Source organism: Cygnus olor, chromosome 3 (genome assembly GCF_009769625.2).
Source record: "Cygnus olor isolate bCygOlo1 chromosome 3, bCygOlo1.pri.v2, whole genome shotgun sequence".
Classification (NCBI taxonomy): domain Eukaryota; kingdom Metazoa; phylum Chordata; class Aves; order Anseriformes; family Anatidae; genus Cygnus; species Cygnus olor.
This window is the reverse complement of record NC_049171.1, coordinates 119,158,305-119,184,704: the sequence shown is the minus strand read 5'-3', so window position 1 is coordinate 119,184,704 and position 26,400 is coordinate 119,158,305. Positions and strand designations below refer to the sequence as shown.

At 35.1% G+C, this 26,400-nt stretch overlaps 1 protein-coding gene across 1 annotated transcript in view; it reads left to right on the top strand.

Annotated features, from left to right (window-relative positions):
* The window catches only part of EML6 (EMAP like 6), a 139,165-nt gene that overhangs the window by 64,370 nt on the left and 48,395 nt on the right, over positions 1–26,400 (top strand). The window contains 9 exon segments of the mRNA XM_040553503.1: positions 3,197–3,398; positions 9,030–9,167; positions 11,030–11,286; positions 13,482–13,694; positions 14,525–14,692; positions 15,539–15,645; positions 19,228–19,346; positions 20,022–20,208; positions 22,207–22,312. Of these exon segments, the coding sequence (XP_040409437.1) occupies positions 3,197–3,398; positions 9,030–9,167; positions 11,030–11,286; positions 13,482–13,694; positions 14,525–14,692; positions 15,539–15,645; positions 19,228–19,346; positions 20,022–20,208; positions 22,207–22,312 (1,497 nt within the window).

The window sequence follows — 26,400 nt, the reverse complement described above, 5'->3', positions numbered from 1 at the left end:
AAGGGATTTGGGACTTGATTAAGCTCAATCAAGAAAGGGCTTAGTGAGGGAAAATTCCTATTAGACGTGCTGTTCAGTGATTCTAACTTGATGCCTTTATTTTTGCTGCCTGCTAAATGTTAAAAGAAACAGAATTCTTAGATGGGAGTAGCTAAGCAGAACCAGACATCATAACAGCAGTTGTATGTCTGAGCGACAGTCAATAAAGAATTTTACTATCTTATTGCATGGCAAAAGTAGTAAAAATAATCGTTTCTAGAAAGTGAATTGTGTTGCTATTTAGTGTATATTTTATGTAAATTATAAATTAAAAAATAAAAAATAAATTAACTGTTTTCTAAAAACTAAAACATTGTCCAAATCTTGTCTTGAAAGCACTTAAATCCTTCAGGTTTTATGTTTGTCTGTCAAAACATTGTCTGCATTAATGGCAAGAAACTGACTTAAGCAAGTCTGCAAAATTTTACCAGAGCTTAATCAAAGATGGTGTGGTCATAAGCATTATCATTTAGACTATCTGTGAAGTGTTGTATGACTGCTGTATCACTAGAACTATATTTAAAAAAAAAAAAAAAAAAGACGTTGGGGATGACTGCTGGTCATAAAATCCTAAAATCCAAGCATGCACTTACATCCCTGTCACCTTGTTCTTGTTCTGAGCTTTCTTCTCTCTTGTGTTCTTTCAGTGTGATACAGCTTATGCCTGCTGTTTCAGTTGTGCCTTAGTACTTTTCTGCTGTGTCTGTCCAGTATGTCATCCACTAGTTTAAGCATATAGGTAACTGGAAGCAATGGTGGTTGCCTTAGTTGCTTACCCATGACCTTCTGTTCCTCCATTCCAATTACATTTTTTCCAAAGCATTTTACAAAGACATCAACATTCAAACTTAAAACTCCTTTCTAGGGTAGCAGGAATATTTTTTTTCAGCATATACTCATTCATTGGTCATCCCGTACAGAGAAGTACTAAAAGCTTTTAAAATAAGACAGTCATCACCAGTAAAAATCAGATAATAGACTTGCCATTTATATTTAAATACACGTGAATATTAGTAAAAATTCTTATAGTGTGTAATCTTTCCTTAAGTGCAGCACATCACAGAAAAAAATACCTTTCCCACATCAAAAGTTGTCATTAATAGTCTAAATCTTAACAATACCAATTTTCTACTTATTATCTGAGATTCATTGCTTCTATGGCCTTTAGTGTTTATAAAGAAAACTTGAGTCAAAAATTCTATAGAAATTTAGCTGGATCACAGAATGAAACTGTTAAAATTAAAAGGTACTGGAACTGGACAAGACAATAAATGAAGATTATTTTGCCCTTCTCAAGAGATGATACAAAATGCTTACAGTAAATTTTATTTATGTGACTAGAAGTTAATTGCATTGAATATTCGATTCCAAATATGTTAAAATTGTGACATGTTTGACCTTGATTACATGACAAATGTTTTTGGTTTTTTATTCATTCACACCTCACAGCATCTAGACCCATTATCCAAACTTAGAAATTTTCATCTACTGAAATAGAAGATACAAAGCCTGGAGGCAGTCAGCCAAAGAATGCTATCAATTCATTAATGTTCTGGCTTGAAGCATTCTTTCTCAGCTAAGGATAACTAAACCAAATTCAGTCTTAGAGCTATTCTACTTTCTGAGTGTTCTTCATAAATATTTGCTAGCAGACTTCCCTACTTTAAAAGATGTTTTAGAATACAAAACACTAGTTTTCAAACACAGTCACATATGTTGGGGTACTCAGTGCTGTAATTCATTGCTCAACCTGTTAAGATTGTATTTTTAAGCTTGTAGTTAGTAAAATTCCAGCTGCAAAGTTATGATCAGATCCATGGAATAAGATCAAGCTCTCTAAAAGGTATGCAAAGCAAGGTTCTGTTTTTTATTTTTATGTAATAATTAGTTTGGATAAAAGCAGAGAACTTTGATAACTTGAGCATAAACAATTTTATTTAAACTTGCCGTTAAAAGTTTGATCACCATTTTATTTATTTAAATATGGAAAAATCTAAATGCTGAAAAAAGGGCGAAAACCGCATGAAGTTTAACAAGAGCAAGTGCTGGGTCTTGCACCTGGGATGAGGCAACCTTGCATATACATACAGACTGGGCGACGAGACGCTGGACAGCAGCCCCGCAGAGAAGGATCTGGGGGTTGTGGTTGACAGCAAGTTGAATATGAGCCAGCAGTGTGCCCTGGCAGCCAGGAGGGCCAACCGGATCCTGGGGTGCATCAAGCACGGCATCGCTAGTCGGTCGAGGGAAGGGATTGTCCCGCTCTACTCTGCGCTGGCGCGGCCTCACCTCGAGTACTGTGTGCAGTTCTGGGCACCACAGTACAAAAAGGGTGTAAAACTGTTGGAGAGTGTCCAGAGGAGGGCGACAAAGGTGGTGAAGGGACTAGAGGGGAAGACGTATGAGGAGTGGCTGAGGTCACTTGGCCTGTTCAGCCTGGAAAAGAGGAGGCTGAGGGGAGACCTCATCACAATCTACAGCTTCCTTGCAAGAGGGAGTGGAGGGGCAGGCGCTGACCTATTCTCCTTAGTCACCAGTGATAGGACCCACGGGAATGGTGTCAAGCTGAGGCAGGGGAGGTTTAAGCTAGACATCAGGAAGAGGTTCTTCACCGAGAGGGTGGTCGCACACTGGAACAGGCTCCCCAGGGAAGTAGTCACTGCACCAAGCCTGTTGGAATTTAAGAAGCGTTTGGACTGTCACAAGGTCTAAAATTTTGGGTAGACGTGTGTGGTGCCAGGAGTTGGACTCGATGATCCTTAAGGGTCCCTTCCAACTCGGGTTATTCTATGATTCTATGATTCAGTATTTGACACAGGAATCTTGCCTAATTGAAAATTTACATCTTTAAATCATATCAAATTATTTTTTTAAAGTAAATTCCTAGGTGTAAGCAAGCAGAAAAGCTTAATCCCTTGACAAACCAGCAGCAGGAATATTAGAGGCAGCATTTTCCCAGGATTGAACTTTGTCTTTTTCTGTCAAACGGAGACAATTTAACAGAACTGTTTTGAGATTTAATCAACTGTGATATAAAACATAGTTTCAAAACATGATGTTTGTTATAAATTAACTCTTAAAGTCTTAGTGATTTTCACTGTACTATCACTTTGTCTTGTCATTGCCATTAATATAACATTTTTTTGTCCCCTGTCAGGTTTGTCTATCCGAAGTGTCTGTTGGAAAGCAGACAGACTTTTAGCAGGGACACAGGACAGTGAAATATTTGAGGTGTTAGTAAGAGAGAGAGATAAACCCATGCTGATTATGCAGGGACATTGTGAGGGAGAGCTCTGGGCCTTGGCAGTCCATCCAAAGAAGCCTTTAGCAGTCACAGGCAGTGATGATCGGTCTGTACGGTAAGGCTACATCTTTTTTTTTTTTAATGTTTAATCATGTACACATTGTTTTTAACCAATATCAGTTTGACATATTTGTAAATCATTTCTTTTTTGGCCTCATGTTAAGACCCTATTAAGACTATATTATTTTCCTCCATGTTTTTCTTAGCAACTTCTCTTCAGCCTCTTCTCTATTCTTCTCTATTTGGGCTCCACACATCATGTAAAAGTAATCAGAATTTGTGTTCAAATACTTGGGTTTAACACGTGCTGGAGTACTTTTCTTTCAGTGCTCATTATTGTTCTGAACAGCAGGTTTAAGTATCTAAATACAACAGCCACCTCATACTTCTCATTAGGTAGTACCATGTGATGCGATAAACCTAAAGCCTAAATAACTGACTGAATTTTTGCACAGCAGGTGTCTGACTCAGCCATTTTAGAACATTTAATCTAAACCCAATTAAATTAAAATCCCAGAAAATGAGGTTAATGAAAATGCACTGGTTTACCCTAATGAAAAAGGTCTTTCAGATGTTTCTTTTCCTCTCCCGGTTAAAATTTGACCAATTGAGGAGCTGATGAAAAAAACTAATATTTTTTTAATGCTTGGTAAGATATTAAAGTAATGTTTGGATTAATGTTTGGAGTTACGCTCAGATGCTTGCTGTACTGAACACAAGTTTCATACCCACACAGCTGTTGTATGTTGTCTCAACTGGACGTGGACAATGCCCACTGTGAATAATTACTTACCTGGGATTAAAGAGATTCAGCAAAACTTTTTCTCAGCCCTCTTTTTCATCACTGGTAAAGGTACACAAGGGGACAGGAGAGACTTCTGGGAATCCTGGCTTTGTTATGGCAGTTTCCTGAGTCTTTTCTTCAAATGGTGTTCTCTGTTGCCCTCTGTATGCAGAGCGCATACAGTGGGGTTCATGACAGCTTGGTTTCCTAAGCTCTGGTTTTCCTACTGTCCTAGGGTTCCTACTGTCAGGTTTCTCTTGACCCTTCTGTCCTAATTTCTAACACCTCTGTCAGTTAGAGTTTCAGTTTTTCCTTTTCCTTTCTCCCTTTTTTCTTGTACTGGTTTTCTACTCTTGCCATTCCTCATCTCTTTCTAACCATAATTAAACCCTCAAATATGAAACTAACAAAACTCCAGTTAGTCTCTACAGTCATGTAATCTCCATGTTTCCTACATATTAGTATTATTTCTTTCAGTTCATAAAAATGCAGGGATGGTCTCTTCTGCTTTTTTTTTTTTTTTCCACAGTTTTACAGGCAGGCACAAATTCACACTGCCTTCGTTCTAGTGGGATTCAAGCCCATTCTGAAACAAGAGTCGCAATGCTGGGATTAGCGTAGTACTGGCCTAAAGCTAATAAGCTATGCCAACTAAGACTTCGGTATAACATGGTAATACCGTTCTGGTTTGGAGCTGGATAATGTACTGCTGACTCAGTGTGCGTAGAACAAACTTGTGCCTATCTACAAAAGCATGTTCTTTGTGCACATAAAGCCTTACTTAGTTGTGCTCTTATGTTTATTATTGTTGTTCTAGTTCTTATTGTATTACTGATGCCTTTGAACATAGCCATTCTATAAAATGTGCATTTATTAACATTAATGTTTTGCTGCGTTCCAACATACACTCATTTAGCTGGTTAGGCACTAGGGAATGTGGGATTTGAATTCTAGTTCAGGCAGTGCTATTTTTTTATATGCAAATGCTTCACGTGAGGAATTCCACAGAAATATATAAATGCTTGTTCGTTTTCAGTAACATGAAATGTACACAAAAGGATTTTTCTATATTGTTTTTTCTTTAATGTTTTTGGGCTGCAGGCTTAGACCAATTGTGTGGTCTTAGCAACAAATGCAAGGAAATAGATTAATAGTTTTGAAACTGAAAGATAATTCTGTTAGTAAAAGGATTTTCCACAATGGAAGGGAATATCAGTCCCAAACCAGAAAAAATTGCAGTAGGGAAATGAAGCATCTTGAATTTGTTTGCCTAGAAACTTCATGCATCCCTAACATTATGAGATGAATTTTAGTAATGATTTTGCATTGACAGGAATGGTTCTATATTGCCATTTATTTTATTACATAATTTTTCTTAGTATTTGATTACCACATTCTTTTGAGAAGAATAGCTATAGTATAAAGTAAATTGTTTTGAAAATAAAATTATTTAGTAGGCCAGATTACATTCTCATGTCTAAATGACATGTTTAAATGAAAAGGACCTCAGAAGCGTTAAGGAGAATTTCTCTAGATTTTCCCTAGCACAGCTGAGAGAAGACTAACTGAATATAGGATTCCTCCATTTTAAATTTCAAAGCCGTATCAATGAGGAATGCTGCTTGCTTCCTGTCTCTTGCAACAGGAATAGGGAAGAGACTTCTTTGTCATCTGAACACCAGTGGAGGCATACAGAATTACGTATTATATTTGTTCAATGGAATTCATACCTGTCTTTTTGTAGCATAGCAGTGTAACATCTAGCTGCAGGACCGCAAATAGCTGCTGTTCTGGCAGAACATCTCAGCTATGCTGTCTGTCTTTCTTGAATGATCTCTTTCTCTACTCCTACATTTGTGAGAAGATTGATATAGAATCCTATTTTTATACAAATCAATTTGAATATTTATGTCTGGTTTTTTTTTGTTTGTTTGTTTTTAACGCAGTGTTGTTCTGCCAGTGAATGAAACAAACCAGCAGTTAAGCTTCTTCCATCAACTCTGGCTGTTTCTGCATATGAAGTGGTTGCTAGTAAACCTCCTGGGAGGCTGTAATCAGTATGTGCACCAAAAAATAAACTCATATGTCAGCTATATGACAGAAAAGACTGGAAAATTTTCTAATAAAATCATGTTTCATGAGCCTTATTTTGGCATCTAAAACTCAGTCATTTAAACACATTGGAAACTTCCTGAAGAATGTTAAAAACGCATCTTTGCCTTGTTTGAAAACAGAGGGACTTGTAAACAGAAGTAGTTTGTTTATCTAGCTCTTTCCAAAACAACGTGAACAATGTATAGAAGCATTTTGCCAGCAAAAATACCTTTCTTATTTTCATAAACAAAGCCAGGCTTTTCATTTTTAAGTTGTGCATACAAATGCCTGCACATGTGCAAAATGATTTATTTTTTACTTATTGTTAAAAAATTATAAGTTTTCATTAATTCAATAAAGTAAAAAAGGTGTGGTTTTTGTATGTTGTTTTTTTTTTTTTTTTTAGAAAATTGAATTATTCTGCTTGCACCGCCACGTATTGCAGTTATGCTTGTAACATTTTGAGCAAAGTGATCCATTTGGAAGCAACAACTTTGGAGGCAAACTATCCTGGTGTTTCTTTTGAAATCTTTCAAAATCCTTTGTGGTTCTAGGACTTCTAACATAGCTCTTAAGAATCTTGCATCTTATCCTTACTTCTGTTTTGTCTTTGAAAACAGTACTAGCATCCCACGAAAATTTTTCACCAGGAAACTGTACATGGCATTGTTTCACCGAGACATCTTTTCAAATTCTTTCTCATCCTTGAATTCTCTCAGACTAAGAGGAAACCAGGCTGACCCTAATAACATTAACCTGACACGTCCCAAAGGGTTTCTGATTGAAAAGAAATGCTGAGATCACAGGGTGCCGTCCTTTTTCAATACAGGCAGTCAAATACTATAATCCTTTTACTAAATTTATCAAACTCTGTCTTTTTTTTTTTTCTCCTGTTACTCTTACTTCAAGGATGCACCTAAATGTTACTGCTGGTGTGGTCAGAAATTTCCTTCTCATTTTCAGGGTATATTCATGTTCTGTTTATCCTATTTGTTCTAGTGCCAACATGGTCCTTCAACATAACTTTTTCTCCTTCTTTGATGTTTATCCTACTGCTGTATTTTTGGAAGCAATACTATCCCTTCCCAGCCTTTGTTTCACTAAGGTATAAAAGTTCAACTCTTTTGGTCCTCTTTAATGTGATACAGTCTTCATTCTCTTAATCATCCTAATAATCCTTCACTGCATCTGTTCCTGTTTTTATTCAAATTTCTTGGGAGACTCTGTAAAGAATATGCTGGGTGAGGTCACTATGTGTTGTGTGCTAATGTTTTGTGTGCCTCCTGGAATAGCACCCAGGATATATTTAGGATCAGATTTCCTTTTTCCTGTCTGCAACTCACTCATGGATCATAGTCATTCTATAATTGAAAAAAACGGTGTGGGATCTTACTTCTTTTTGGTGGTTCCACTTACGTTTCAAGCTTACAGCACAATTTTAGATATGAGACTCTGAGAATATGGGCTTTAGTTAAATTTCATTCCATGTCTATTTGTTTCATCATCAAGAATCCTCTGTTTCTTCCAATTTGATAAATCCATCTCTGGGTTCACAGAGCCTCCCAGCTTGCTGTCCATAGCAAATTTCATTAGCATTCTCATCTTTTGTGCTGGTGTCTTTAGCAAAAATATTAAATGTACTATTCCAAAGCTTGTAGAAATCTCGGTAGTATCTTCCATCCAGCCTAATTGTTTCTTTCTGTAAAGCTTGCATAAAACTTTATCCAATATCATGTTACAGTTCCTGTATAAATTAATGTTTTCTCAAGTTTTGCCAATAACTACATTACTAGTGTTATAATATTTTACTTAATATTTTATAAATCTCTAACAAATACATTAGATCTTTGATGCTGTCCTCAAAATAAAGATAGTTGGGTATTGCTGACTTAATTTTTCTACCCCAAGAGATCTTTTATGCATTTTCTTCCATATGTTTAATTATTCTTTTCGCTATTTTTTTTTCTAAATCTTGCATACTGAGATCTGATTAACCAGCTTGTAGTGATCTGGGAAACTCCCTTCATTCCTTCTTAAAATATAGGTACAGTGATTGTTTTTCCCCATCTTATGACATATTTATTGATTCATTTTATTTAAAATGTTGTAAATGACCAAATCAGCATAGTTTATTAAATGTTGTAACAAGAAGATTTTCCCCATGATTGGAATGTTTACTTTCTTTGAGTATTACTTTCACTTCCGCTGAAAATTTCACCCTGGTCTGCATGGACCGTATCTGTTTACAGAAAATTGCATTCTTTTGTTATTCATCTAGGGGAATTCTATTAGCTAATGAGTCCGGAAATAGTACAGAATGCTTGTAGTTTAGCTTGAAGGACTTTCTTTACCCTGCTTACTTTTTTGCTGTCGCAGATATGTGTTCCGGTCTGAGCTACCATCCCCGCTAGAACTGGGAGTAGTAAAGACTCCTTTATTTTGGAAGAAGTTTAAACCTGGGTTGTCATTTGATGTTATTTGCAAAGAGGTTTAGTGCCACTGTTGGAAAATTCTGTCTCCATATATTGAATCAGGCAGTCACTGTATACCATTTTTCTCTTCTAGATTGATAAGCAGTTTTGAACTTTTAAAAACTATGTATATGAAAGTCTGTTGGCTCAAGTCAGTGCAAATATCTTCATTCCATGATTGGAAAGGAAATTAATGCATTCTAAAATCTTAATATAAGGTGTACATACAAATGGGCCCATACAATTCGGTTAGACTTTTCATTTTTACTCTTGATAATATTGAACTATTGTGCAGTCAGGAAAAATCTGCTACTGTTTTCAATTTCCTTTGATGCAGATTATGGAGTCTTGCTGACCATGCCTTGATAGCTCGTTGTAATATGGAGGAAGCAGTGCGGAGTGTTTCTTTCAGTCCTGATGGATCACAGTTAGCACTTGGAATGAAAGATGGCTCCTTCATTGTTCTTAGAGTAAGGTAAGATGAGAAAATTTGGTACTGGGTTCTTATGTTAGGTTTGTTTTTTGTTTTTTTTTTTTTTTCCAAGTAACTCAAGCCCCTATAAATTTTTTTTTCCTATTAAAAATAAAGTAATATCATTGTGTATTTCATTTAAAAAAGTAAAATTTGAGGATATGCTTTCATAATGTTACTTGGTGTTTTAAAATGTGCTAGTTTGACAGTGAGGAACAAACCTATGCTTTATTCAAGTCAAAAAATTAGCTCACAGTAATGAGGTTGATACAGTTTAAGACTTTCAAGTTTGGCTTTTTTTTAATTTATTCTGGAATTACACAAATATTTCGTGGAAAAATGTGCATAACAGAGTTAACACAGTTTTGAGAGGCATCTCCTTGATAAGTTTTCTGCCATAAACAAGAATAGCCAGTATCAAAATAATCAGTGATTAAAAAACATTTTTAAGCATTTGCTAAATATATGGAAATTCCACATTTTTTATTAGATTACAAGACTTTTTCTCATGGTGCATCCTACCCAGTGGGTGTTTTCTATCTGGGATTATACTATGAAAAACACACAGGCAGGTAGGGCATAAACTGGCCATGGAGTGAAATAGCCAACAAAAATAGTATGACTTTAAAACAGGCTATTTTAATTGATACTTGGGAGAGTTTACCACTTCTTTAACATTGTTGCATATTTAGTAAGAATATATTTTAAATGCTTTGAACTTGTAGCTGATAGGAGGGAAAAGCATGTTATCGATGGAAGATCTGTGAAAACTGCTGTAATACTGCTTTAATGACTTTCATAAATCTTAAGTGATCTGTTCACATTAATTTAAAAGCCTTTTCAAAGACTAGTAGTTTTCTAAAGCAGTTAATCTTTGTCTCACAGTAATCTTGTCTTTGCTAATTTGTCTGATACCTAAGGTTATTCATGATTCAGCTGGCGGAGACTGATAATGATAAACCCAGCATTATTCCTTAAAGAGTGGCAACACACTTGTGTAAGGCCCTGAATGCAATTGCTTCTCCATCTGTTCCTTTTCTGTGACAGATCTTCTGACAGGGAAACAAATCAGCAGCCCCTGATGCAGGAAGACTGGACTATGGCCATATGTTTTGTTGGCTTTTTTTTTTTTCCGATTGTATGTGTTCGGTGACATGAATCTTTCTGATCTCCTTCTTCCGTGTCCTTGGCCAAGAAAGATCTAAATCTATGGAATAATATAAAGAATTCACTGCCCTTCTCAGTAGCAATATTTACCACTATGGAATAGTTAGGTTGCCAGTTTTTAGTAATAAGGCAGAGCTTACAAATTTTTTATTTTTTTCCATTGGCAGACAGAGAGGGGTGCTGGATCCCCAAAAGATGTAGCTAACTGGTCATAGTACGGGGGAGTAATCATATCTAACTTTACCATCCTAATTGTTTGCCACTATTGTAAACTGTTTGTCTGCCTCCCCAAAAGAGACAGTGTAGAGAAATGGGTATCTCCCACAGGCCATTCAAGCACAGTCTTGTGAGGTACAGTAATCACTCTTAAGGTGGAACTCTTTTCATGTACTATGTAAAAAAAAAAATTCAGTCTGGTCTAGTTTAGACTAGACAGCTAACTTTTTTACAGCTAACATTAGGTGAGTAGAATGAAGAGTATCATTGACGGGTAAAGTTGTTTCTATTTTTTGTTTTTAAAATATGCTTATAGCCAATGAAAGCAATAGGAGCTTCTGAAAAAAAAAAGGATTGCTTTGTGAAAACTGTTTTTTGTTGTACAAGGTATTCAGTGCATTTGTCTTCATATTTGTCTTAAATATTTGTGGATTTTACTTCCACTAGTTTACAGTTCATATTTTCACAATTTGTTCTTGCAGAGACATGACAGAGGTAGTTCATATTAAAGACCGAAAAGAAGTAATCCATGAAATGAAATTTTCACCAGATGGCTCTTACCTTGCTGTGGGTTCTAACGATGGTCCAGTGGATATCTATGCGGTTGCTCAGCGATACAAAAAAATAGGAGAATGCAACAAATCATCTAGTTTTATTACTCATATTGACTGGTCTGTGGATAGTAAATTCTTGCAAACCAACGATGGTGCAGGAGAGAGACTGTTCTACAAGATGCCTTGTAAGTTTACAAGTATGAACGTGGTATGAACAAACAAACTTCAGTGTTGGTTTGAAGAGAACAACAGAAATATGATATAAACAGTACATCTGCAAGCAGAGCTTCTTGGCTGGAACTTACATAAATACTGTAGTTCATTTTTTAAATCAGTATTCACAGTATATACCCACCTTCAGCTTTGGTTAAGTAAAAACTGTCTGCATTGTAGGGCAAGATTTATATTCACATCACCAGGGTTTAAAAAAAAAAAAAAAAAAGTACCAAATGTATAATTTTTAAATTTTTTTTTTTGGGACCTCAGCTGTAGTAATATATATATATATATACCCTGTACAATTTCCTCACAATCCAACTTGTCACTTCTGAGGATGATTGGGTTGGAATTAGATGACCTTTAAGGTCCCTTCCAACCCAAACCTTTCTATGATTTTATGATTCTGTGATTGTCCTGTAAAAGTATTTGTAATTCATCTGTAACAGTATGATAAATAATTGATTTATTGTAGTTCATAATTGAGAATGCTTTCTAATATTTAGAAAAAACTGTCAGCAGAAGAGAGCCTTAGGAGTAAGATTTTGTTCTCATCTGACCTACTTTGGCAACCCTCTTGTGTAGGGAGTCTAAATCGTATTTTTCTTACCCAAACTTATCTGGAGGTTAATTATGAATTTAGTTGACTGTGGCCATGTCGACTCTTTGAAAGGTAGCTGCTTCTGGCTCCTAGCAAATACTCAGTTTCAGCCAAAATCTGAATTTCCATTGATCCTGGGTTGAAATAATATAGCCATCAAAAGTAATCTAAGTGTTGGTTAAGTCTTATTTCATTATCATTACAGTGATAATTTAAACTTGAACAGTTCAGATTAAGTTGGATTCACTTAAAGTTTCCAAACTTGCATCTTCCCTTTACTTTCTTCTCTGTGGACTTCAAGAAATGATGGTGTTTTTGATAACTATTAATGAGTAGCACATAGATAAACCCCCAGGCATATTAAATTAAGCAAATCCATTGCATATTTAGAATGAGTCTGCAGTTGTGTTTGATAAACATTTGGGTTAAAAAGCCTGGAATAGTCTAACCAAGAAAATCTGGTTAGACTGGGCTGTGTATCTCTTAACAGCTTTGTGTCATTCAAGAATGAAAGTTAAAGGTGCTCTCTATATTTAGCAGTTATGAAAACAAAACAAAAAGCTAAAATTAGTTATCTTCCAATAGTGCCTGTAGATTTCCTAAGGCCTGCCTAAATAAGCTTGGATCAAATGCTGAATCTAAACCTGACCCTGTTCAAATTTCACAGCAGTTCTGTCAAATTTTAAAATGAGATTCTGGTTTCTTTTTAGTTGACATCTCTTGAAATGTTTAATATATCTAAAGAAAATGTTCAATTTTGCTTGTTCTGTAGAATTGCTAAATTGATAGTTCCAACTATTTATTTTTTTTGTAATAATGCTTTTTCTTGCAGAGTACTTTGCTTTTCAGCAAGATGCTACAGTCACTTTCTGTTCTTTGTTACTGTTATATTAATATTGATAATAAAAACAGCATTACTTATGTCATGAAACAGATAATGAACATATTCATCAGCTAGTTATTTCCCCAGTTGTGCTCATTCTTCTAGTACATACAAAACTTTAAAAATATTCCCTTACATGAATAGCACTCAGATTTATCACGAAGTCAGAGTATATCTAGTCAACTGTAAAGCAGTCTCTGTAAATGAAAAGTACCACAAGTACCACAAAGTACCACAAAATGATTGACTGAGCAAATATTCAAATTTTAGTGACTTGATATGATTAGGACAAATAATTGCACATGTAAGTACATGCACTTTATTTTAAAATTTGTGTTATTAATCTCGTAGAACTTGAAAATGTTCTAGGAACTCATATTACATACACATGCTTTTTACTGAAGATATTTCTTTGGTAGAAGTGATGTGGAATTTCAATGTTTTTTCACTCTTGTAATTTTTTAGCATGCAGCTAATGCAGCTGCATCAGAACTCATGTGTAATGTCCTCAAATACCACAAATACAGTTATACTCATTTAAAGAAAATGGTGAATCTTTGTAATTTATTGATGTTAAAAAAAACTAATCCAAAGAAGAATATACAGATAAATGTACTGAAAGAAATGGGGTTTACTGAAAAACAAATGATTAAACAGAATATTCGCTTGCGTATTTTCAGCTGGGAAGCATCTAACTAGCAAAGATGAGATCAAAGGAATTCATTGGGCCTCATGGACCTGTGTGATAGGATCTGAAGTAAATGGTATTTGGCCAAAATATACAAACATTACAGACGTCAACTCTGTGGATGGAAACTACAATAGCTCAGTGTTAGTGACTGGAGATGATTTTGGACTGGTTAAATTGTTCAGATTTCCATGCCTAAAGAAAGGTAAGAAAGTATTTTGGATTTCTGAAGAATGCAATGTTTGTTTAATGCCATATCAGTGTATTTTCTGAGAGTGACTTTAAATTCAGGTGAATAATTCAAGTTAGTGTGAGTACAATTCACATTAGTATTATTGGACATAATTATGAGATTTTAACCCGCTTTGTATCTAGCAATTTCCTGCCAATGCGTATGTACTTGTTTGGAAACTGTTCAGAATATCTAGTTTAGCATGTGCGTATACTAATACTATATTGTCCTCCAAATTTATGCCAGTAATAATTTCAGAAACCAGTAGGATTTCACTGTCTATTAGTATGTGTCAGCATAGCTCTGTGTGAGCTATTTACTTCATATTTGTAGTAGGCTGTAATTTTTTTAACATAGGTTGTTTTCTTGTTAATTGCACTGTACCACACATAAAGTCAATAAAACTAAATATAATAACCTTTTGGCTTTCCATGATCTTCAGTGTTTAAGTTGATATCATTTAAGTATTATTTTTTATAGTGCATTTGAATAAATGTATGTAGTACATATTTTTATAATTCATATGAGTATTAATGTCCATAAAGATGAAAATTTAACCCTATCTGTAGCTAGTACCCCTTCCAAGATTTAAGTATTTTTCTGAAAACTGAAGTGACCATATTTTGTTATTTTATAACTTTTTTTATATTAAAATTTATAATTAGCATCACGATATCAAAACAGACATTTAAGTATTTTTTGTAGCTTTCTTTTCAGTTTCAGTTGGAAAGCCTGCCTTCATTAGTTACCATGTTAATTTTGTTTTTCTTCTTACATATTAACAGTTCTATTTTTCATTTTAGGAGCTAAATTTAGAAAATATGTTGGCCATTCAGCACATGTAACCAATGTCCGATGGTCCCATGACTTTCAGTGGGTTTTAAGTACAGGAGGTGCTGATCACTCTGTCTTTCAGTGGCGATTTATTCCTGAAGGGATAACAAATGGCATCCTCGAAACAGCTCCGCAAGGTAAAAATGATCTCTTCTAAATTATTTATTAAATAAAATAACAGAGAATGCAGCAATGATGCAAAAGCTTTTATTGAATTAGCAGAAAATATTTTTTATTGCAATTCCATAGAATGACATCTACTCAGTATGTTTGGGACAGTTTTACTCTTCACAGACAACCGTTTCTTTCTGCAGTCTGCTATGTTGTATGTTTAGGAATACACAAGTAGTATTTGCCAAAGCGTATAATAAAGTTTAGAGGGAGATAACTAGATCAAATTCAGTTTTCAGAATTAGCCATCTAACTTGCCTTCAGAAGTCTAACTGCACACAGAGTTACTTACGTTTGCAATGCAAATTCACATTTTTATTATATGTGATAGATTTTCCTGCTATATCCATGATACTTAAAATATTTTACAAAAGCTATACAAACTATGGCAGTTGCTGAAAATTTGATTGCTCTCAACACAAGGGCAAAAACTCACTCTGTACCTACGTCATTGGTAAAATGCTTATGTTATAGCAAATCTTTTTATACATGGAAAGCGATCACACTGAAAGATTTTATTTACCATTTCTGTATGTATTCACTCCAATGCCTGTTAAGAACACATTATTCTTTCAGATGATGGAAATGTACTAGTATCTACTTATTCTTTTTCCCTCTGCCACCATCCCGTCCCAGGCATTGAAATAGGAGAAACAGAAATGAAACCTGACGCATTCAGTCAGCCCATATGATTTTTACAAGCTGCTTATGATTCCAAAGTTGTTGAATACTAGTTTGCGTATAGTCTAAATTATAATGAAAACATTTTCTTGTAATTAGATGTCTGTTATATATGAATTATTTTTATGCAGAGGGTGGCATCGATTCCTACAGTGAAGAATCAGATTCAGATTTATCTGATGTGCCAGAGTTAGATTCTGACATTGAACAGGAAGCTCAAATCAACTATGATCGCCAGGTGAGTAGAAATTAATACGTTGTGCCAATTGCCTGACAAGTTGTCATGAGTATTCAGTAAAGATAAGTAAAAGAAGCTTGCAGCTAATTCATCAGCCTATTCTAAGAAGATTATTTTGACAGTATTCTGCTGATTATGCAATCAATATAAATAAAACCAGTTTATTTAGCTGCGGATGAGAATTTGAAAGGATTGGAAGAAAAAAAGCATTGGTGTATATATAATTATATATTGAAATAAGAAAAATGTCTTATAGAGCACAAAGTTAAACAACATTTTGTGAGAGCTTATTACTACTCCCATTCCTATGATATTGTGCTTATGAAGACAGTTCAAATCAGATTCAGAAACATAATTGGTAAAATAGAGATCATGGAGTTTTCCTATGACTTCTGCATATTCAAAGCAGAATAATCCTCTTAATGAGTATGAAGCCTGTACAATACATTTATTTGTGACAGATTATTTTTATTACCAATGACAAAATGTCCAAGAATTAAAATCTCTCTAGTTTATGAGAACAAAGTAAAACCGGTCTTTACTGATCACTTAATACACTGAATTTTCTTTCTGTTTTCAGTACAACCACATTCTTAGATAAATTAAAATAGGTTGCTTCCATGCAAGAGGAAAACAAATCAAATGAGCGGTCTTTTCTGCATAGATTTTTTTCAGGAACTGTAGTATGACATTCCACTCTTTAACCTGATCTTTCAGTGTTGATTTATAACCCATGTTCTATTATTTTAATTAAAATAAAAAACTAATGAGTATTCTTTTAGCTTTGATTTTTAAAGTGTTTGGAATTCTGTTAAATTTTAATTGGACTTCATAGAATGATTTATCCTGGCTCATGTTCTGTCTGTGCATGAAACTGATTCTGCTTTGGCCAGTGTCATTAAGTATTATTTAGAATCCTGTTGATTACATTCATAAACAGGAGAAACAAATACGAGTTTGGAATTGTCTGATTCAGATCCATTTATTTGCAAAGTTGAAACAACATACTGTTTCTATATAAAAACCTATTTCATTAACACAGTTGGAGTTGAACAAAAATGTTGTATCTTCACTTCAAGTATCAAGTTCTACTCAGTGAACAACAGAAGAAACCTCACTGTGCTCTCTCTCTTGTGATCATGCTCCAAGTGCTTCTCTTACTTTCTCGATGGACTACTGTTGATCTCTCTCCTGATAATTTGTCAACTTCTGAGCTTGCCATTGCAAATCTTTTCCACAGAGAAACGCAGTTCTTTTCACTCGATCTCAGTCCTTGATGAAAATGTTCTGTTACATAGCTTAGCTTCTTCCTGTTTTTATATGAGCTCAATGTTTTGAATAGTGGCTTCTATACTTTAAAAATATCATAACAATTTCTATTCATCTTGAATAAATGACGTCTCCCAATACCCTTCAGCTCTGATGAAGGCCTGACCATGTACCCCAATTGATCCAGACTTGGATCTTGGGTCTTGGCTTGACTTTGGGCCTCCTATGTCACATTTACCAGTGTCTGGCAACCACTGGGCTGTGGCTTTGTGAGCACTGGCAGTCAGTTATGGTAACTGTCCCTGGTTACTGTCTCCAGACCAGATTCTGACTTGCTGACTCAATGTGTCAGCTTGACCTTGGATCTGCTTTGTCACTTTAGGCTTGTCTGGTGATCAGGACTCTTGGCTGAATTTACTGAGTGCTTCACAAACGCTGATCTTTATATCAGTCTGTGACATCGGAGGGTGCTATTATCTTTGTTTTGAAGACAAGGAAGCATTAATATCAAATGTTTTGCTTGCTCTCCTGATTTTGGCTTCCATTTTAAAATACTTGGGACCTGATTTTTCAGGAATCATCATCATTGTGAGTAGACTATTAATTATCACCTTGACATGTTACCTTATCAGTTTCAATGGTGAAAGGTCAGAATTTCCACAGACCAGAACTAGAATCTCACACTAAGTGCCCAAAGCATACAAAATACACAATGAGCTTCCTGTTAGTTTGAGTGACTTAATGGCTGCATGTAGCTGCTCTCTACAACGCTGATAGGGTCACCCTCTAACATTCTAGACTTTAGGAAAGGACTATCTTTTGTCTTTTCACCACACTTTCTAGATCCTGTATTATGTGATATAGGTCCTTCAGACAGCAGCTTATTTTACCTGTTTATTATAGAGATCTGTTGTGCTTGCCAAGTGAAGCAGAGTTTTGTCAAATTTTCTCTCCACCGTTTCATTTACTCCAAGTCTGTCTGGAGTGCTTGTTCCAGCCTCCTCCTCCTCCTTCTCCTGATTCTCCCTCTGAATTCAAATCAGACAGCATCCTCCTCCACACTGTCTATGTGTCAAAAAGGACGTCTGGAATTAAAAACTGAAAATGAAAAAATAGTTTTAGGCAGTTAAACTGCAATATTTCACACAGGCTAATGTATGACAAAGCTAGAAGCAACTTAAAATAGGATTTATACAGGAAATGTGAGACAACATCAAGCATATAAGTTGCACTTAGAAGAAAATCACTCTTTAGAGGAAATAATTTACAAAAGCACATGGAGACTTAAAAACACGAATCTTATTTTGAGAAGTGGATTGGCTTTACTTTTTTTTTAAATTTATGGCTGAAGCAGTGTAAAGACTTCTCCGTATTCAGATGCATTAGAAAATGATAATCCTGATATTCTTTTTCATTGGTAGCATTCACTGAGGAGCAAGGGTAAATGGATGAGAACACTCAGGACAAAATACATTTCATATGAGTGACAGACAAAATGTGTTAAGGTTCTATTTAGCTACCATATCAAAAACTCATCTCAAGTTATATGAACATTGTTCTTGTAAATATCCAGTACTCTATCTCTGCAGTCACATATGCTTCTGTGGAGTTGAAAATTTCATTGTCCTTTTTGGAAAAAAAAAGCAAACAAAAAAAGAAACGTAGGGACAGAAAACAAACAATAAGGCTGTATGTCAGCATTGTAATGGATTTTGTTTAGTGCCACAGCTTTCAAGAGGCTTCAAACATCTTCAGCATCCTCAAAGAACGTCATCATTTCTGAAAAATTTAGATGCATGGTAATTTGTGACTTCAGTTTTGTCTATAGGGCTGTAATTCTGCCTCACGATTCTGGACACAATGGCAAATCACTTAAGTGCTGTTGGTTTGTGTGTATTTCACCATAATCCCTAGCTAGAATTATGTCCAGCTTTGACTGTGTACACTGAAATACATATGAAGTTAAAAAGACACTTAGAGACTTAAAAAGTTTTAGTTAATATTTTAAATCCTTTTCACTAACTGTCAATGGAATCTTGTAGAAAAAGTACGTTCTTATGATGCTACTCTACAGTAATGTTCTGAGCCCCTCATGTGTCAGGGCACATGAAATGTTTTCCTGTCTGGAAAACATTTATTACTATCAGAAGTTCTGTAGGGATGGATAATGACTTGCTCTTTGTTGTAACTAATGAACATCACGTTAACAGTATATTAAGTTGTAATACTTGCTTGAAACAGTGACTTTCTTGTATATATATAAATATTCAGAAAACTAGAGCTGTGCAATTAACTTTAACAATTATTCTTCAGGTTTACAAAGAAGATCTACCTCAGCTGAAACAACAAAGTAAAGAGAAAAACCATTCTGTGCCCTTCCTTAAAAGAGAGCGAGCACCTGAGGACAGTTTAAAATTGCAGTTTATACATGGGTAGAGTAATATTTAATCATACTTCTTTGTTGTTTTCTTTTTTTCTGATTGTGAAAACAGCCTTACAATTTCAATCAATTCATGTCAGAGCATTTAGCAAAGTATTTTTCTGTGCTTAATCATAATTAATTTATTTTTCATTACTCTGGGGAATTTTTGGAATATTAGCCATAGATTTTCTTCTTTCAGTTGCATTTATTAAGGAACAAGATAAGGTTATAATACTATACCTGTATAATAAATAATACCTTAGAATTGCATTTTACAGAATTACCTTTTAAATAGCTATTGACTACACCTTATGTTTTCTGGAGCAAAGATTCTCTGTTAAGTTGATTGTGATTGCCATGATTTCTAAAAATGCTGGATAGATTTATGCTTGAACCCAAGTCCTTGTAAAACTTACCTGGATATAATTCTATGTGCATTACATATTATTTCTGTGAAATCAGCGTTAATTTAGGAGCTAGGTGCAAAGTAAACCATGAAGATTTATGAATGCCTACTTTTGGTGGGTTCTCTCTGCCTGTGTGCTGTGTTTTTTTTTGAGCCAGCAAGGCATACACCCCAGCTGTACCCTTTTCAAGTTAAGGCACAGATTATTTGCACAATTTGTTACATAAAGTACCAGGATATTTCTTAAACAAAATGTAACTTGTTTTGTATATACCTCAGTTATAGGGGCTATGACTGTCGAAATAACTTGTTCTACACACAGACTGGAGAAGTAGTGTATCATATTGCTGCTGTAGCTGTTGTATATAATAGACAACAACACACTCAAAGGCTGTATCTTGGTCATGATGATGACATCCTCAGCTTATGCATTCACCCAGTGAAAGACTATGTCGCTACTGGACAGGTAGGTATTTAGAAGAGATGATTTTAGGAAAACATGGAAATAAATTCCTTTTCCAATTCATAATTAGAAAAAATGTGGTTTTATTATTTTATTTTCACTTTGAACCTCTGCCTTCATCTGTAAAGTTCAGGAACTTCATTCTATCCACATGCTGGGTGTTTTTGATGCTTCCTTAGTCAGTCTCAGTATTTTGTACTTCGTAGTATTCACAAGCCTTACTCAGATATTTTATGTTGGTCACTCTACTGATACCTGATAGATTTTTCCAAAAAAGCCAATATTTTTAAATGAAAATGCATGGGGATGGGAAGAGTAAGGGAAGAAGAGACAGCAATTAAAAGTAGTCATGGGTGCAGTTTCTCAGTACAGCAAATCCCTTAGTTGTAGCAATATTATAAGGCTGTTTATAGACATCAGAAGACAGGTGAATCTTAAACAGTTTTGAAAAATGCAGACTTTGAAATGAAAAATGAAAATTTCCTACTGATAAGGAGTGACAGAAAAAATGTTTAGAAGTGTTTAAGCAGAAGCTGGCCAGCAGCTGTTTAAGACAGAATACTGGAGAAACAAATACAGTGGATCATCGTGAATTAGCAGTGAAGAAGTGAAAGTTCAGGGGAAGATACTGGAGAGTTTTTAGTGAAAATGATGAAATGGCAATTTGAGTGGAAAAGTATCTGCAGTGGAAGCCAGCACTGCTGTTATTATTAATCAAGATAATGGACAAGATTTGGTGATTTCACTGCAGAGAAAAATCAGGTACTGTACACTTTCTTTACAAAGAAGTTGCAAGATTTAGATTTAGACTCAGAATAGCTGTATGGAGCAAGATGATGGGCAGCTGAATAAAAGGGGATGCTCACAATCTGAGTGGCAAAGTAGCTGACATTGTGGTGGTGAGAACTGGAAGTAGGACAGATAAGCTAAAAGAGCTTGACTGAGGATGTTGAATTTAAATTCATAGCTGGAATTCCATTAAGAAATACTAGAAGGAAAGAATATTGTTCAGAAAATTCAGAAAATTTTGTTACACAAACTATAGGAAGGTGAGATTTCAAGGCTAGTGGCCTAGATGGGCCTTTGGGACGAAGGAAGCCCAGGAGCATAAGGGCATAGCATTGTAAGCAAGAAGGTTCTACTTTTTATGGGAAGGTAGAAATAAGATTGCAGAGAGTATGAGTGGGTGAGAGATTTCAGACTCTTGCAGAATTTTACAGAATGTGAAATATAGAAATGTGCTAGGGAAGAAAGGGACTTCTCTCAGACAGATTGAAATAGGTCAAATTTTTTTTGTTCTTTTGATGCCAGGGGGATTGAAAAACACCCATACTTATCAGTGCCTTTCCAAGCTCACTTTTTCATGTCCAATTTCATGAGTTTTGTGGTTTGTAGGTGCCCAGTCAGTAAGAACTTTTCAGTGTCAGTGAGTGGGTCCGAACCGTGAGAAAGGGGACTATATGTATGGATACCTAGAGCATGGGTAGAGTATAGATATATGTATGGATGTGTAAAGAAGGGAAGGGAGAGAGGTAAAGAAAAAAAAGGAGATGAGGGAGAAGGTTATGTCAGCTATTGTTTCTAATTAGGCTAGGGATCCCTGAGAGAGAAGGATGAAGGGGTATTTAAGGGCTGGTAAAGGAACAAGACAAAAGGAGTGTTTTCTTTTGGAAAACTATCTTTAAGTCAGACTGCTCCTGTGCTCCAGTTTGCAACATGGAGGCAGGAATGTTTCTCATACCACAACTGACAGGGTAGTTAACTTTTCACAAGGTTCTTCGTGTACTTTTCCATGAACACAGTATGTTAAAGTTCTACACCCCAATGTGCCTGAAATGAGTTGTGAAGCAGAAGAGAAAATAGACCTTGAAAAAGATGAAACAGGACAAGTAGAAAAGTAGTTACTTCTGGAGTGTTTTGAAGATGAGATAATGCTAATTACTGATAGTGGTGTGCTTTGAACTTTTATGAGTAGATATTCTGATTAACCCTCTGATTTAGGTTGGGAGAGATGCTGCTATTCATGTTTGGGACACACAGACACTGAAGTGTTTATCGTTGCTCAAAGGCCAGCATCAAAGAGGAGTGTGTGCGCTGGATTTTTCAGGTACATTTCTTGAAATGATTAATTAAAAAGCAATCCTCATGATAAAATTTTAATTCGAATAGCTATGACAGTTAGTTTTCTTCTTTGTGTAAAAGGACCATTTTACAACCAATACAAATTTTATGTAGAAGTCTGCTAACAGTTTTGATAAATAATAGTTTGTGTAGTGAAGTCAGTCATGGGGCTTTTTCTCAATCAATCAGTAACTGATTTTTTGATGTCTAATTCATATCACCAAGTGTACAGCTAGGACTCAAATGGCTGTCTACATGTTGGCATAATAATTTAAAAGCAGATGGCATTGTGATCGATAGAGTAATACAATTCTTTGAATTTGCTAACGATGTCCACATTTTTCAGTGAGTTTACAGAAGTAAATATGAACAGTTGTCTGCTCTTTCTCCTAGTTGTCTTTCTGAGATTGATGACCTAAGTTGTCTCAGTTCTCAAAGGATAATTCCTGTATTTAGCATTGAAAAACATCGCCCGTATGGTGGTGATACACATACTTTCGTGTCTTTAGAAAAGTGCTTACAAACCCATTCCCCCTTTTGCTCTTTAACAAAAAAGACATTTTATTTTTTAAAAGTAGAGTGGATAGTTTCCCATGCTGCATGTCACACCATTTAAGGTGCAACGGTCCAACACTTGTAACATTACACAGTAGGAGAAAACACTTTATATCATAGTAGGGCAAAGCTAAAAACATTAGATGAATAGATTTCATACCTATCTGTTTGTCCATCAATATATCCTTCATATATGAAAGACAGGGAGAGAAAGGAATGCTAGTCTTGGAGTACCAGTCTGCTCTTTCCTGCTTGCAGTCTTGCTAAGAGTCTCAATTCCAGTCTCAAAAGTGACTTGGACACTTAGGTGAGCCTAACTCCATTCTGAAAATAGCACAGAAGTTACTTAGAAGCTTTTTTTTTTTTTTTTTTTTTTTTTTAATCTATAAGCACTATATTCTCACAAAAGAGTCATATCTAGCACAGGGTTTAAGCAGTGACTGTTATGGTTCTTTTTAGCTACCTGGACATCCAAAACTTGTGGAGAGTGCTTGTATAGTACTTCAAGTGCTGTGTATTATCAAATAAAATCTTTATGGATAATTCATGAAACAGTGTCTAATTTGTGCATGCTGCCAAACAGGAATAGGTTCTAAATTGCTCAGTTTGACAAGAGTGTGGCTTGTCTGGGATTGCGTGTAGATACAACCATAGTCACTTCAGTATTACTCAAACTTAAAAAAAAAACAAAAAACGGGGCATTTTGGTTCCCTATGGCAAAGCAGCCATCTAAGAAAGTTTAAGATTGCAATCTTGGAATTAAGTAGAATTCTAAAATTTTACTTCAGTTCACTTCATGTGCTCAATTCCTCTCATGGACCTGGCCCTTAGTGCAGTGTATCCAGTTTGCCTTTAGACTAAAGTCATCTTACATCAAACTATAAAGGAGACTTTAAATAAATTTTCACAGATAATGCGCCAACTCATTACTTTAGCTGTTCTATCCCTTTCGTAACTCTGATTTTTATATGGACTTCAATTCAGCATAATCTGTTTCATATTCTCCTCTTAGAAATGTAAGAATTCATTATGACATAGATCACATTTATGAGACAGGACTACATGGAAGAAGTACCTTTATCCATGTACCTTTATAAAAGCATAAAGAATAAGCTGGACTCTGCTGGACATAAATTTGTACAAAAATAATAAAGCTTTTTTTAAAAGTAACAGTTGTTGGTATCATTATAGTATTGCTTTAGGACCTGATCCTGAGAAAGCATATATCGAAGCACATAGCCTCTCCATTTCCTAACTGGCTTTAGTTAAGCTTATTGACACTGAGAGGAACAAATGGTTGCACAAATATGCACCTCATAACAGGATCAGAGTGCTGGTTTGACTCAGTTGAGGCAGTTTTTGTTGTGTTAGTAATAGGTATTTCCAAGTTCGTTTCAGGTCACACTACTTGAAGCTTAAAAAAAGAAGCCCTAGATCCCAAAGGTAGTTTGTTTCTGGCTGCAGTTGATCTGGTGGCTGACTCTATACTACTAGTTCTCTCTGTCCTTACTCACTTTCTAAAGCACATACTATTGGTCAGAGTACAGAGCTGGATCACTTTTTAGGACTATTCTGATGATCTCACGATTCTAATATTATAATTGTATTCATGCAATGTTTGATTGTGCCCTCTGGTGGCAACTTTAACGCCTATAATATTGGATATTAATCAGAATGTATAGCCCATATTAATACATAAAGCCTCATGGTTCAAGTGGGTAAAGTTAAAGTTGTATTCTTACCAAAAATGTTTTGTCAACCATTTTCCCTTCATGTAATTGTTATCCTTAAAAATAATTATTGTCACTGAAATATACAAATGTATCATTCTTAGAGAAAAAGTACGTATTACTGCAAATTTACCTTACATATCAGGTATCTTCATAGCATTCTATCTCACTAAAGCTTCTATAGAATGGTTTTACTGTTCCCTTTACTTCCATTTCCTTTCACATTAACTTTTTGTGTCTTCTTGTTTGTATCTTTATTTTCATTATTTGTTTTATAAACTCAGTTTTGTTTTCCTGTCCTGTCTTTTATCTTCATTCCTTCCTGCCTACTTAGACTCCATCCTTCTAGGTCCATTTCATTCAATTGTGAACTCTGTAATTTCCCTTCTCCTTCTTGGCTTGCTTCTTGTAGAACTCAGTCATGTAAGATGCTAAATACTGTGAGCTCAGTCCAGATATGAGGATCTGCTCAGCCTAATGGCGTCATTTGTGCCAGTCACATGTTTTCTATTCTTTGAGTTAAATATGCTTAATCACAGAGTATTCAGCATCTGTTAATTTCTGGAGGAAGTAACATTGTCAAATAATTGCTTTCATTCTCTCTTTCGGCCTTTTGGCCATCTCACCAGCTCTCTACTTCCTCCAACTTCATCTTTTCTTCAGTAAAAAAAAATCATGCAATCAGCTCCTGTGGCAGCCTGAAAATCCTGTTATTACATAATTCAGCAATTAGGTTTATTTATTTATTTATTTATTTTAATTTAACGAAAGTATTTTGTCTAAAAGTTTGTTAACAATGGTCTTGTTTATCATCATTTCATACATATAGCAAGGATACGTAGGTACTTTTGAATTATGTTTGAAATTCTGCTTGTCCTTTTTTTTTCTCTCGTTATCTCATTAATCTCATTAATCTCATCTCTCATTAGGGCTGTTTCTTTCCTGCACTAGAAGAGATGTTAACTAGCAGTTAATTCTAGCCTTACAATTTTTCATCATATTTATAGTTTCATTACATTTCATATTAACTTGTAGCCATCCATGTCATTATACAACAGTAGTAATTCTTGGCATCATTTCAAGTAAAATAAGAGAAGGATCATCTGAGCAGAAGTATTTCAAATACAACATGATTTTGGAGTACTTGGACTTTATGAAATTGATTTTCATTGTTTCATTTGATCAAATATATACAGGAGAGTTTTGTGCCTGCCTTTGGGAAGGATTGATTTTTCAATAAGGATGCCTCTTCTATAAAATAACAGCTGTCTGTTAATCATCCAGTTAAAAAATTAAGCAGGAAAATATAGTTGTGATTTAGAGCACAACCTTTTCTGTCTGAAAAGTGAGATACTGTATTTGAAGTCACTTTAGTTAAAAAGAGGAACGTTAGGTCATGGATTAAGAGAATTTTCTGTGAAATCTGTGGATTTCAGTCTGATAGGTCATCACCTAATAGGTACACTTTTGGGGGCAAAGTATTACAATATGAGTCCTCCATTCAAATAAAATTTGCAGCAGGTATAGACTTCAGTCATCTTAAGAGGTTTGGCAGGTTGACCGTCTTTCTCAGTTCAGTTGTCTAATTCTATTTGTAGCCTACTTTAGGAACTGAAGGCCATCAGTGAATCTGAATCCTAATCTGTCAACATATTAGTTCCTTTTTTTATTTTTATTTTCAGCTTTTTTGTCTTGTCAAGAGAATAAGTAGATGCCTCCATCTAAGCATCTGTCTCTGCATGTGTCCCAAATACCCTCTGTTTCTGCACAGTATAAGTACACCTTTTTG